This window comes from Camelus dromedarius, chromosome 2, assembly GCF_036321535.1.
Source record: "Camelus dromedarius isolate mCamDro1 chromosome 2, mCamDro1.pat, whole genome shotgun sequence".
Classification (NCBI taxonomy): domain Eukaryota; kingdom Metazoa; phylum Chordata; class Mammalia; order Artiodactyla; family Camelidae; genus Camelus; species Camelus dromedarius.
The window spans coordinates 21,452,805-21,466,363 of NC_087437.1; the positions used below are offsets into that span (position 1 = coordinate 21,452,805).

The 13,559-nt window shown below is 37.2% G+C and overlaps 1 protein-coding gene across 3 annotated transcripts in view; it reads right to left on the reverse strand.

The window, feature by feature from the left end:
• GK5 (glycerol kinase 5) overlaps positions 1-13,559 on the reverse strand; it is a 59,509-nt gene continuing 45,950 nt past the window's right edge. For 2 of the 3 annotated variants that reach the window (XM_064491787.1, XM_010976810.3), the window contains 4 exons: positions 10,085-10,188; positions 9,171-9,230; positions 8,254-8,387; positions 1-5,558 (listed from right to left, as the gene is read on the reverse strand). In XM_064491787.1, coding sequence (XP_064347857.1) covers positions 5,410-5,558; positions 8,254-8,387; positions 9,171-9,230; positions 10,085-10,188 — 447 coding nt within the window. In that variant the 3' untranslated portion in view covers positions 1-5,409. The remainder of the gene's footprint in view (positions 5,559-8,253; positions 8,388-9,170; positions 9,231-10,084; positions 10,189-13,559) is intronic. The other variant, XM_031446718.2, reaches the window with a different exon arrangement.

Below are 13,559 nucleotides of genomic sequence, written 5' to 3' on the forward strand. Positions count from 1 at the left end.
ACATAATAAAGATGGCTTTAATACACATGTATCGATCAGTCATTCACTGTTTCATTATTGTTTCTCAAATCATTTTAATGATAATTTTCATAAGGGATTTTAAACATCTGCTAGTTTAATTCCATCAAATTAGTATTTGAAATCATGTTTCCTCCAGTTATTTAACATTTTTCTAAACATTTAAATAGACAGTATATTTTCACAACATATTGTATCATTCTTTTTCTTTTCCACCACAAAGAATTAACTCTCTTCTCTAGTAATTTCCTTTGTGAAAGAATGTAGAATATAGAATAAGCCTAAACAGGATCTAAAGAGGGAAGGTTACAGAAAACCTTTCTTCTCTAACCACACTAAGGCCCATTTTTTTTCCCCTTCCAGTTAAAAAGGAAACACAAGCCCAAATATATCTTGAGTCAAACTCCAGTTAACATATGCTTATTTCTCTGTGACATTCTTGATGTGTAGAAACCCAAACAGGAAATAGTATTAAATGAGAATTTCTACGTAAAAAATTTTTAAAAACAAATCCAAAAGTTAAAGTAGACAAAAAGGGAAGGGGGAAATTCCCATACTTATGAAAAAGATTCCTTTTCTTCTGCATTCTAGATTTTATGTATAGATCTTGATGATGATTTACGAGGTTCTCAATGACTATTTAATAAAACTACAAAATACGTAAAGAATCTCAGAGAAATATGATTGTAAACTTACTGATGCATATAAACTGGAATCTATATTAACTATTTTGCACAAATAGGAACATTTTGAATTCATTTCCCACAAAATCACCCTGAAATAGTTATACAAATCAGCTCATTTTAAATTAAAAATATTAGAACCATTATGATAGCTATGTACAAAACATATTTATACATTTTACTTACCATTCTAAGTAAAGGTATCTTTGAAACTTTTTGCTATGAGTACCACACTATATAATGAGTATGGAAGGAATATGAGAACTCTTAAGTTATGTTCAAATGTTATATACATTTTGCCCAGAAAGATTTGAAAATGCTACTTAATGACTTCTCAAGTCACTGGGCTGATTTTTTTTTTAACTTTGTAAAAAAGATAGTACTTAAAAAAGGTACAGCTCATCTAGCAAACAACCCAATTACCAAATGCACAAAAGATACGGACTTTTCACTGAAAAGTATAAACAGATGGCAAAAGACCACACAAAAAGATGTTCAACATCATTATTAATTATGCAAATTCAATCCACGATGAGAAAAACCACACACTTATCTCAGTGGCTCAAGTAAAAAATGCTGTCTGACAACATCTAATGCTGGTGAGAATGTGGAGAAACTGGATCATTCTTTCGCACTGCTGGTGGGAATGTTACATGGTGCAGTTCCTCTGGAAAACTGCTTGGCAGCTTCTTGTAAAGATATGGCTCATTTAAATTGGAAACCTTATTCATTTTCTAAACAAAATAGATACCTGTACAGACATAGCCATTTTATTTTAATAAACCAAAAGTAATGTAAAGTGGGGGAGGGGGGCGGACAGTGGAAACCAAGTAACAGAGAATTTCAGAAACATCTCATTCTGCAGGTTCCTGCCTCTAACATTGCCATTCCCAAGCTCATCTGTGCATCCCTCTAGGGACAAAGGTCCCCTGGGAATATGATGACTAAATAGCCAGTGACTGAGAATAGACGCTGGTACCAAAACAGTTATAGCTCTGAGGACCCAAAACTTAAGAAACCAATGTGATTCCTGAAGCCTCTTTAACTTCTTTGGGGTTACCCATTTAGCCTGGTTTTAACCAGACAACCTGGCTTTGGGTATACAAGATGATAACTCTGGGACCAGATAGTTCCAGGGTGTGTTTGGGATTTTAATTCTAATTGAGAACCATGCTATAAATTTCCCGAAGGAAATAAGAATCCTCTGGGGTAGATTCAAGCCTTCTAGGCTTATCTCTGGGATGATCTGGAATTGCTTAAAGTTGAGGAACTCCAGCTATGTCTCCCCTCAAAGAATTTTAAAATGATTGCCAAACTCCTGAGCTAGATTATTTTTAATTAAAGACTACTCATCAGCAGGAGTGCCTTGCAGAAGGGGCCATTTCTGAAGTATCTTCCCTCTAATACCAGAGTCTTTGGCATTCTTAAGATTCAGTCTGTTAGTCACATGCGGTCAAGTACACAAAACCTGTGAATGGAAAGGCGCCGGTTGTACCTTAGAAAGTTAATATAACTATGTGTGTCTCCACACAAATACAGATACAAGTATACAAACATATGAAGAATTTTAAAATAAAAAAGTATTAGGCTTACAGTTCTTATAGCAAAGTAGTCCTTCTTAATCCAACAAAACACATTTTGCAAAAAGTGTAAGCTGCTCCCTATCCAAAAATGTATGTAACATCAATATGTAAGATCAAAGATAAAAAGTATACGCAAAAAGAAAGTTGCACTTATAAACACAAAGTAAAAATTCATGCTACAAATATGAAGGCACAGAGTCAAGTTCTGCAGAAGTAGACACAGTTTCTGCTTTCAGGAAACTTCTAGTTTGGTGGAGGCTTGGACAGAGGCAGATAAAAGGAGTGATCATCTCCTTTGTTCAGAGATGGAACAGAAACAAGAAGGCAGATCAAATCAAAGATGATCTGCAGACTACACTAATTCTATACTGAAATCATAAACTCACTCATTAAGGCCGCAGAGGATACAGACCTGGGGGTGGGGGTGGGTGGATAAAAACAGCAGAAGACAATGACAACATGAGATTTTTTTTTCTTTACCTCATTAACCAGCAAAGTATGAAGCTCTATTTATCTTAAGAGACTACCACTTCTTTTCTGCGAACAACCATTTCCTAGGCAGAGAGAAAAGGAGTATGATAGACAGTCTACATTCATTGAGTCTTCAATTTTCTTCCAACAGACTACATCAGTGGTTCTCACCTGGGGCCACTGTCTCCCATGGGACATCTGACAGTGTTTGGAGACATTCTGAACCACCATAAGGAGAGGAATGCTACCAGCAGCTAGCAGGTAGAGGTCAGGGATCTGCTAAACATCATCCTATAATGCACAGCACCCCAAAACAAAGAATTCTCTAGCCTCAGTTGTCAATGATGCAGAGATTGAGAAACCATGTCATGGCTGGACATACAAAAATTTAAAAATCAGTTAAGTTTACAGTATAAAAGCAATTAGTACCACTCTAAGGATTGTACAGGAAGATTCCTCTCCTTGATAAGATAGCTACAGACCTCTTAAAAACTCTGATAGATCCATAGTGACAAAATAAAATATGCCGAGAAATGTTAGCATAGAATTTTTTTTAACTTGAATTATTAGCATACACATGAAAAAAAAACTGAAAGATAGGATGATTTTTTTTTCTCAGTTGATTTTGATAACGAACAGTTTCTACAACCACAAAAGCAAAAGTGGACACATTTCTGATTTAGGTAAAATCTGACAAAGGACTTAATAAACTGTGTTACTTAAAAAAAAAGGCCAGAAATATTAAAAATAAACATTAATTTCTAGGGCAACAGAAGAAAAAAAATTTGCCACTGATTTTTGAGATGCTCAATTCCAGTGAAAGACATTCAAAGGTATTTTCCCACATTATCTAAAGGCTTTTTTTCCTTTATTTTGTGGTTTTATGAGTAGAAAGAAGAATGCAGAAAATAAATGAACCAACAAACTTTCAAGTATTAATAATGTTACAACTGAGCATATCCCAATACAAAAAGACAGTTATTTCCTATGGAAATCATACCCATTGAGAAGCAGAATCTATAAGAAATAGTAAAACGAAGTGGCTTCCATATGAATTTGATAAGAAAGCTTTTAATTGGCCACTAAGCTTTGTAAACAACGTGGAAAGCAGAAAGAATGAAAACAAGAATAGATATTATCTACATAAGGGGATCTGACTTATTAAACAAAACGCCTACACTTAACAAAAATATTTCCGAATCTTAATATCTATTACCTGTCTGAAATGGGTATATACCACGGCAACAGCAAAATTCCCTACAACAGTCACCTCTTAAATTACATTATTACTTAACAGCTAGCTCTTTAACAGTAGGACTTTACGTGATAAGCCTGACCCAGAGAGAAATAAATACATTATTGCTGCAAATCTAAAGTGAATCTAGCTCACAAGTATGGAGGGGCGAATAACATGAGAACAGGTTGGAAGGTGGTCAACTTGCCTTAGGAAAATGTTACCCGGCCTGATGCCACACCCAGCTCTTACACCTCCTACCTTGTTTCCAGCAAGGGAATCTGCACGTGTAGAATCTTCCCTGCTCCTCTCCGTGGGTGTCTGGCTCGGTGGCCAAGGGGCAGTCACTAGCATGAACACACTCCCATCACCTCTGGCAGCTACTCCCTTGCACAAATCTCAGAGAGATGAGTAGAGTGGAAGAAAAATGAAAAAAATACCTGGGTAGGTAAAATACCCCAACGAAGGCAATTCTTCAGTCACCAGTGAATTAGGTCACTTCCGTTAAACTAAGCCCTGTCAGTTAGGCACTTGATAAAAACAAAAGATGTTTGTGTTAGCATCTCAACAAATAAGAGGGAGGACAGGGGAAGAAAGGCAAGATTTATATTTACTACCTGCACTTTGTAAAAAAATGGGATGTTAATACTTTAGCCAGTTTTTGAAAGAAATGCTATTTAAGAAGTAAAGTCTAGCCTTTTCTTGTTCCTTATGAATCAATACCCTTTTGAGTTTTATTAACTACAACTATTTTTTCAGTATTAAAGAAAGCTCCAATTTTTGGTTAAATAAGGAAAAATTAAGGGAGTTATCTCTTAAGCCCAATCAAGGAAAGAACGGACTACCAAATAAGCCTATCTGAGAAAGACATACTGAGCTCATACTTGGATATAAAATTGAACAATCATGGCTTTAAGTGTTTAAAAAATTAGGGCATTAATGTTTCAAAATCCCACATGTCCTCAGTTATTCTTTCTTTTTAGCTATATAGACTTCAAATAGCTCACTTAATTTTAAAGAATTAGGGAACACTTTCACATAATTTTGGAGCAAAACACAAATGGTGCTTGACCCAGAACTATTAACTCAGATAGCAAAGAAGTATGTTCATATTGGCCCAGTATAAAAAGGAGGAGGAGCCGTGACTGTCAAAACATGCTTGGAAATGGCTAATGTCCTTTGGAATTTGCTACAAAACAGGAGATTAAAAGTTCTGAGGTATTGTGGCCTTACAATCTTACCAAGGTTTAGATTTTTTGAAATGAGGAGTTCCCCCCCCCCCACCAAAAAAAGCAATGCTTTTTCTCTGGGGTGGCAAAGCTCAGTCTAAATTTCTTCTCAGGCATCGTTGTACCATTATTCTGGAGCTTCGTCTCATCGCACGCCCCAGCCACCAGCCGTTTCCACCATCCCGGCAGTGCTATAACTTGTGGTACCAGTTCATGGAGCGTCTCACTGCTTTGACCCAGCTGCCCATGCTCATTTCATAGTCTTGCCATTTCTTCTGTGGCTTGAAAACCATTTCACTTTGCCTCAGTTTCTTTAGTTCCTCCTTGTCAGTCCAAAACCCTACAGATGAAAAAATTTACTCTCAAGTTTTTAAGGCAATAATGAGTCCATCAAGTATATCCACAAAGCTATGCAAACGAGTGCTAAGGGAAACAGTTATTCCTGCAGAATGCAACCCGGGAAATTTTGCTGCTTCTGAATTTTGTTAGATTTATTACTCCTCAGGAATAAATACACCAGGATTTACAAATCTTTTGGTTTCTAACTATCAGCTTTATTTCTGTGTGGAAGGGTCTCAAATCACTTCTAGAGCAACCACACCCTGTCATTTCACTTCATGACTTGCTACTGAGGACAACAACAAAAAATCCAAGTAAGAAATGGTGTATTTTCTTTTTATACAACTTAAAAACACCAAAGATAAATTAAACTTTTTGTCATATATTCTGAGGTAAGAAGCAGCTCCCTAGGATATGTATAACACTCCAAGTTGGGAATTAATATAAGAAATAGTTTCTTTTTTAAACTATTGCATTTCATACAAGGCTTTTAAATTCCAGTTCAAGATAAAATTGTAGTTCTGGCATATACTGTTTTTTTACAAAGAGGATCATGTGATTTATAATTAAAAAAAAAAAGCAAGAAAACACATTTATAACGAAGATCATACATGGTCTGAAATGCTAGCAATGTCTTGTTAATAAACTTGGTACAAACACCTCATCTAGTCAAGTATTAACCTGTTGACAAGTGTTCAAGACATACATTTTCTCTTACCAATAAGGCTGACACATAAAATTCTTTCTTCTAATATTTTCTGATAGGTCACTTTCTTTCTTTTTACAAAATCAGCATTTTAGACTGTCTATATTTAAAGATATTAATTAATTTATAGACGTTATTAAAAGATTAAAAATAGTTTTTATTAGTATACTATACTTAGATAAATCTACTCATGAAAATATGTTCTCAAAATTCTTATTTTTCAGAATTTATTATTTACATACTTTTAAAAGTCATTTTATTAAGTTTGTATTGAATAGGCCCAGTTTCTGGGTGAATTTTGAAAATACAGAGGATTTGCATAGCCTTCAGGTCTCAAATTTCTGAGAGAGAAGTAATCCAACCAGAAACTTCAGATTGTTCTGAGAAGGTAAAACTGCTCCCTGTGGTTACTGAAGTACCTTTGTATTGAAAAGTTTTGAAATTAAATATAGACAGAATGAAGGAGATACAACTAAGCCACTGCGTTATGTGTAAGAATAATCTGCATGTGTTTGTTATTTAAAGTATTTTAAATGTCCAAGAGAATTTGACGTATTTAGTCTTATAAGGTGATAAGTGTAAATAGAATTTGAATAACCTTATAAATAATATTAGAATGCTTATGAGCATTTAACTTACTGTAATTATAAGCTTAATTTATTCATTCTTCAAGAGTTGTCTAAGTACTTGAGAATATTTTTTGCTGTTATAGTTCTGAGTTGGCTCAGTTAGACAAGTGAAATTATTAAAAATAAATCAACTATATTAAAAGAGTTGACACACACAAAGGGATTTAAATTTGTAAATGGGAATGATTATTTAAGGAAAAGTTATTTTCTTCAACTTGAATTAATCAAACATCAATGAATAAATGAGAGTGACTGTTTCAATTTTATTCAAAGTTAACAGATTTTTAGTAGAATAAAGCTGAACTTATCAAGATTTTGTGCTTTTTGGATCTGTAACTTTCATTGCTAAATATTAGCCTAAACTTTTAAGGGTAAAAATATCCTGTTTTGTACAAACACTCCTCCCTTCCATAGAGGAACACGTGAAAATAGTCCCAGTGTCCCAAGCGCCATCTTGCTTCCTACAGAGCCCTCTAACTGGCCTCCCCACATCACATCCCCTCCCAACTAATCCTGTCACCAATGGCCAAAGTGATCTGTTCCAATGTAGATCTATCCATGTCCCTCTCCGGCTTAAAATTCTTCTGTAGCTTTTCAATGAATTCAAGATCAAGTCCAAACTCCTCTTTACGAGGCCACCACAACCACACCTTCATGTACCTCTCCAGCCTCAAGTCTTGCTCTCATCCTACCAGCACTGTAACTGGGCAGTACCTTTGCAATGAGCTGCCCTCTCTAGTGGACCACTCACCTCTATCCTTTCGTCATCTGGTTGTCTGCTAGCCTCTTCAAAACTGAATGACATGTTGTCTCCTCTGGGAAAGCTCACACTACTAGTTGCTTAATACTACGGCTGTTCACTGGATTTATCACACAAGTATAATGATGGGTTGACTTGTCTGATTGCTCCCACTGGAGACTCTCACGGCACGGCAACGCAGCAAGTCTCAAGTGATTATGGCATGTAAACTCTTTATTCCCAGCACTGACTGGGAATAAAGCAAGTGCTCAACAAATAAATGTTCAATAAATAAAAGAATGGAGTGGTTTCTCATACCAAAGACCAGCTTATCTAATCAGACAGCTTACCCAGAGACATTCCCTTGCCAAAGACCAGAGCAGCTGAGAATGAATTTTCCTGGCCTCATACTTCTGACTGAAGGATGGAAGAGAGGCAACATGTCCCGCCCACAGAGGAGGTCACAAGAGTATTCTGTGAGTGATGTGCTTATGTGTATGGAGTGTAATGGCCTCCAAAGCTTTCCAGACACTCTCCATATTTTTGTGATTTGGGAGGTGAAATGCCATCTGTAAGAGACAGTCTGCAAGACTGCTCTTGTTCTTGTAAAATCCACACATACCAACAGCAAGGCCCGCTAGAGAAGCTGCACCTACGCAGGACATATCAACGTGGACCGGTCTGTCTATCGTCTCATTAATCAGGTCCGAAGTCATCTGCATGACAAAACTGTTCTTACAAACGCCTCCATCTGCCCTGTGGGGAGCAAGGCATTTGAGATAAATTACTGCAACAAAAGCATGAAAACATTATTCTTTTTAAAAGAGCCACACAATCTTTTTTAGATCCTTGATTTTATTTTTAAAGTTTAACTTTTTTAAATTAATTAAGTTATATATTTAAATTTTTTTATTTGGGGGGAGAGGCAATTAGGTTAACTTATTTATTGATTTGTTTTTAGGGGAGGTGTTGGGGATTGAACCCAGGACTTTGTACATGCTAAGCATGCACTCTACCACTTAAGCTATACCCTCCCCAAGAAGTTTAACTTTTTAATTTCAAAATTATATCACTGAGCATTGATCTGAAGATAGAGGACCTTACTAGGTAATCTTTAAACATTTTTCCTTATTCCTGCCATCAATTTTCCCACCTACCCTGCTTGTCCTGGGACTAGTTCAGAATAGGCCATGTGAACTAAGCTAACATAAGAATTCATGTGGACATTCCAGCAAAGAAAATTTGATGCTTTCATGCTAAAAGGATAGCCACACACCCAAAAAAAGAGATATTAAAGATTTTTCTAGTACATGTAGGGTGTTAAGACCCTCCCAAATTCCACACTGTGCTTTATTTTCCATAAATCTAAAATTAGCTTTCCTTCCTCTCCAAATTCCTATGACCAAGTATTTTGCTGCAGAGGACGTAAGCGTAAGTTCTTTTTGAAATCCTGAATAATGATAATGCTGAAAATGCTAGGAGCAGCTGCCACTTAATTCTACTTTCTAATTAACTCTGTTAGAAACAAAATTCACATACCGTATTTTTCTTACAGGAATATGGATCTCTTTCTGCATCACCTCAAATAATTGTTTGTTTCTAGTTAAAAAAAAAAAACAACAAGATATTTAGAGGCAATTCAAACCATGATAGTTCTCTCCAATTTGAATAATAAAAACTGTGGTTTTATTTACATGATATTTATAAAAAGATGCCAAAGAAAATATTAATGAAATATTTTTTGCTAACTGAAAGTCAGTAACAGGTGCTCAAATAAACAAGAGGCTCAAGGCCTCCTGCTTTTCACCTGGCTATCAGAGAACATAACTGTTATATTAGCACTAAATGTAATTTATTACCATTCCTGCAAAAGAAAATTTAAAGCAAGCATCCATTTAATAGGTAGCTATTAATATGACACACCATAAATAGCATGTAACAGAAATCATCAAATATAAAAATAATGGTTTTGTAATCAGAGAAAATACTATTTTAAACATTACAACTGTTCCATTTGCTCCATTCATGAGAGCCGCCTTCTTAACTTTAATAAGCTACACCTGCCCCATAACAACCAGACTACAGGAAATATACATAAAGAATAATTTTGATGAGTCAATCTTTGAGTGTAACAGAAGCATTAACAGTTAGAATTCTCCTTCATGAATAATGATATAAAAACCTTTGGAAGTCCAAATTTTGAATCTTTTATGCTTAAGAAACTGGATATCTTTAAAATCATTCCATTTTTCAGATATAAAAAATTAAATATGAAAAAAGAGATGGTAACGAAGTTAGCAATAAGAACAGATTATCTCATATACAGTATGATTCAAACTAAAGATATTAATAGTTAAAATTAAGAAACTTCTTAATTTAGTTTAATAGAAATTAATAAAAGGAAACTGCAGTAATGTATGGGAAGGGGGCAGTTTAAGGGCAGGTTCTGGTACCTGAAAGCTATTGACTCCAATATTGCTCGTACAAGATGGTATTTAGTGGTGGAAGGCTTCAAACCCATGAAAGAGGCACATGCACACGGGTCATTTAATGGAGCCTAAAGTGAGAGAGTAAGAATATATTATTATTGTTCTAAATTATGTCCACAGACTTGAAGACATATCATACAATAAAAACGGGGGGGAGGGTATAGCTCAGTGATAAAGTGTGTGCTTAGCATGCACACAGTCCTGGGTTCAATCCCTAGTATCTCCATTAAAATTAATTAATTAATTAATAATCAGTTAAAAACCTAATTTACCTACCCGTACCAATTAATAATAAAATAAATTTTAAAAACCACAAAGCCATGTTAGAAAAAAAAAAGCTTATTTAGATATAAGTAGTTTTAACATAAATGACAGCCCCCAAATGACGTTAATTATTAGAGTAACTTTTCGACAGAACTCAAGCAAGGCTGAGTCACAGTTATTGGACTGAGCTGGATCTTTCGTTTGTGCCCATGCCAAGAAAAGGGACTGAAGCCCAGAGTAACAAATCATGAAATGCCTCGCTTTTATATATGAGGGAAATGAACAGTAATGCTAGTATTTCCTCCTTTCTCCAACGGTTAAGCATTTATACTGAAATTATTTCCTACGTAGAGTGGTTTTCTGAGGATGTAAGTTAAACTTAGATAAAACTATACTGTAAAAAAGGTGCTTCTCAGTGTCATAACGTACACTCAATATTGTGACAGACTCTCAAACTAAACTCTTCTATTTCTCTTATTCTTTTGGGGGAGGTGGGGAGATAATTAGATTTATTTATTTACTTATTTAACGGAGGTACTGGAACCCAGGACCTCTTGCATGCTAAGCATGCGCTCTACCACTGAGCTATTCCCCTTGCCCCATTTCTCTTATTCTATTCTCTCTTCTCTTTAGTCTTATTGCCTAGTATCAGAGGCAACCCCGTATGACATCTGCTTTTAAAAGGCCATAATCTTGAGCTGGAATTATGTGTTCGTCAGATGAAGTTTGTATTCATCTTTGCATCCCTGGAAATGCAAAACGATTCTGGGACATGGAGATGAGACACAGAGATCTCTGCCAGAGCCTGCTGTCTCACAAGGAAACACAGAACAGTTCCAACACATGGCAGAGGGACATGCTAGTGCTGTCGGGAAATGATGGTCCCCAGGAAAAGTACCTTGAGCTTCAGGGCTGTGACACGTCATCTCCTCAGCTGGAAAACTTTCTACCACGCCTCCTCCTAGTTAACCCCACTCCCCTCCCAAATCTTGCCTTAGCTTCCTCTGGGAAAACTCCAAACCCCATAGTCTAGATAAGGTCCGCCATTATACATTTTTGGGAACCTGTAACTTCCCATCATGTCATGTGCCCCAGTTTATAATCACATATATTTGTGTGATCGTTTGTTGAAACTCTATTTTCCCCGCTGCGCTGTTAGCATCGCTGGTGGAAACTCATCTGACGGGTTACAGTGTGTCTCCAGGGCCTAGTGCTGTACCTGGCCCCTCACAGGGGAGCAACACACACTTGGTGAATCCATGAACAAACAATACTTTCCCTAATGTCTTAACTGAAGAACTTCTCCGTTATATCTTATCTTTACAGTAGCCATGATTTTCCTCCCATTGTGATTTTATCTTAGTAATTTTTCAAATTTATGAACACCTTTTGGTGATTCACTTAGGAAAAACTGACTTAGACAGTAAACATACCAAAAGGTATTCCAAGTGTAAAACACTGTAAAACAAAGATGGGTCAGACTAAGCCAGTTCAATTAGTCCCCAATAATGTGCTATAATTTGTTTTTCTGCATAAAAATGACTTATACCACATAAAATCCTGGTATAATTGAACTGAAATCACTTTTGTACAAATAGCTATGAACATAGTTTACCAATAGTAACAGGCCAACTTGAGTTGGTGATAAAGTCCATGGAAGAAACCTACAAATTTCTTTATAGGTTACAATGTCCCTGCATTTGTTAGCCCAAGCCAGTCTCAGGGATGATAAGGTAGGAAAAACACTGGCAAGATCCCTTTAAGGGCCTGGTCACAACTTGCCAGGGCAGACAGCCTCCAGCCACACCTCCAATCTGTCACTGCCAACCCCACCAAGTGACCTTCCCAGAACCATCAACCAGCTAGGAACAGCAGGACTCAGCAAAGTTCTGTTTGGCACCTTGAGCAGAACCAGCAGACTCTGGCCCAGGGCACAGACTACCTGCTCCCCCGGCCCTGGTCCCCACTGGAATCTCAGCCTAATCTACTGGGGACCTGCAGGATGATTAATGCCACCGTGCCTCTTGTCCTAGACCCTAAACGTAAGTTCCTCTGGCCCCAACTGTGTATCCCCATCATCAGAATATTTTATGCTATACCATGAAACAATACAGCAGAGCTGTTAAGGATCTGGACTCCAGAGTCCAGCCCTGCTGCTCACTATCTGTGTGACACAGGGCAAGTGATATAACAGCTCCAAAGCTCAGTTTCTTCAGCTTCACAATGGGATGAAAAGAGTTACCTTCTACTTTTGTTGGGTTACAGAAGACTGAATGAGACAACGCATTTGTAAAGAATTTCGGACAGTGCCTGAGACATTAGTCCATATTCACAGGTTATCTGCCACTCCAATTTTTATTTTACTGTTATTTTTCACCCAAACCCTTCCCACTACTACTCACTGTCTTCATAATGCTTTCACTATGCCTTCTGAACATTTCCTTCTATTGTAAATAAACTCCCCTAACCCTCAAACCACCCTGAGACAGTCTCTGCACTTATTTTGTGGTTAGTTGCTATAACAAACTTGGCTCTGTGCTGGGCAAATGACTTCAGCTGTCGCTATTCAGTGGAGGGTCCCCAGGCTTGCATACCACAAGGACCAGAAGGACACTGTGCAAGCCTTCCCTGACCACAAGTGGTCACTATGCATCTACTGTCAGCAGACATGTCAGTCCACATCCACATCATGCTTTATCTCCCTTTGCCCTTCCATGGTGCAGACGTCCCACAGAGCTAGAGGAGGAGTTCACAGTATTTGCTGGCCAAGGAGGAAGGGATTCTCAGGAAACTGCTTCAATCCTTGTCTAAAGTAGCCCTGTTTCATGCTCTAGTCCCACTGCCACCATCTCAACCGTAAGGAGGGGTGAGCACAGCTGACTCAAAGGCTATTCAAAGCTTGAAAAGACAAGGTGGTCCAATCAGATTCCCTCCCCTGGAAATCTGAACCAGGAAAGACCTCAGAGGGCACCCGTGCTAAAAGGACGCACAAGGTGGAAGAAGTCTGTGCCTACTTCCAAATTATGACAAGGAGGAAGGTTAAGGAAAATCATGACGATTCGAAATTATGAGGACGAAAGGACACAGAGCAAAGCTGGTAAGGAGAAGAGGAAAGCACACCCACAGAGAAGCAGAAACCACAAAGAGGAACACAGAACCGTACAGTCAGTACAGA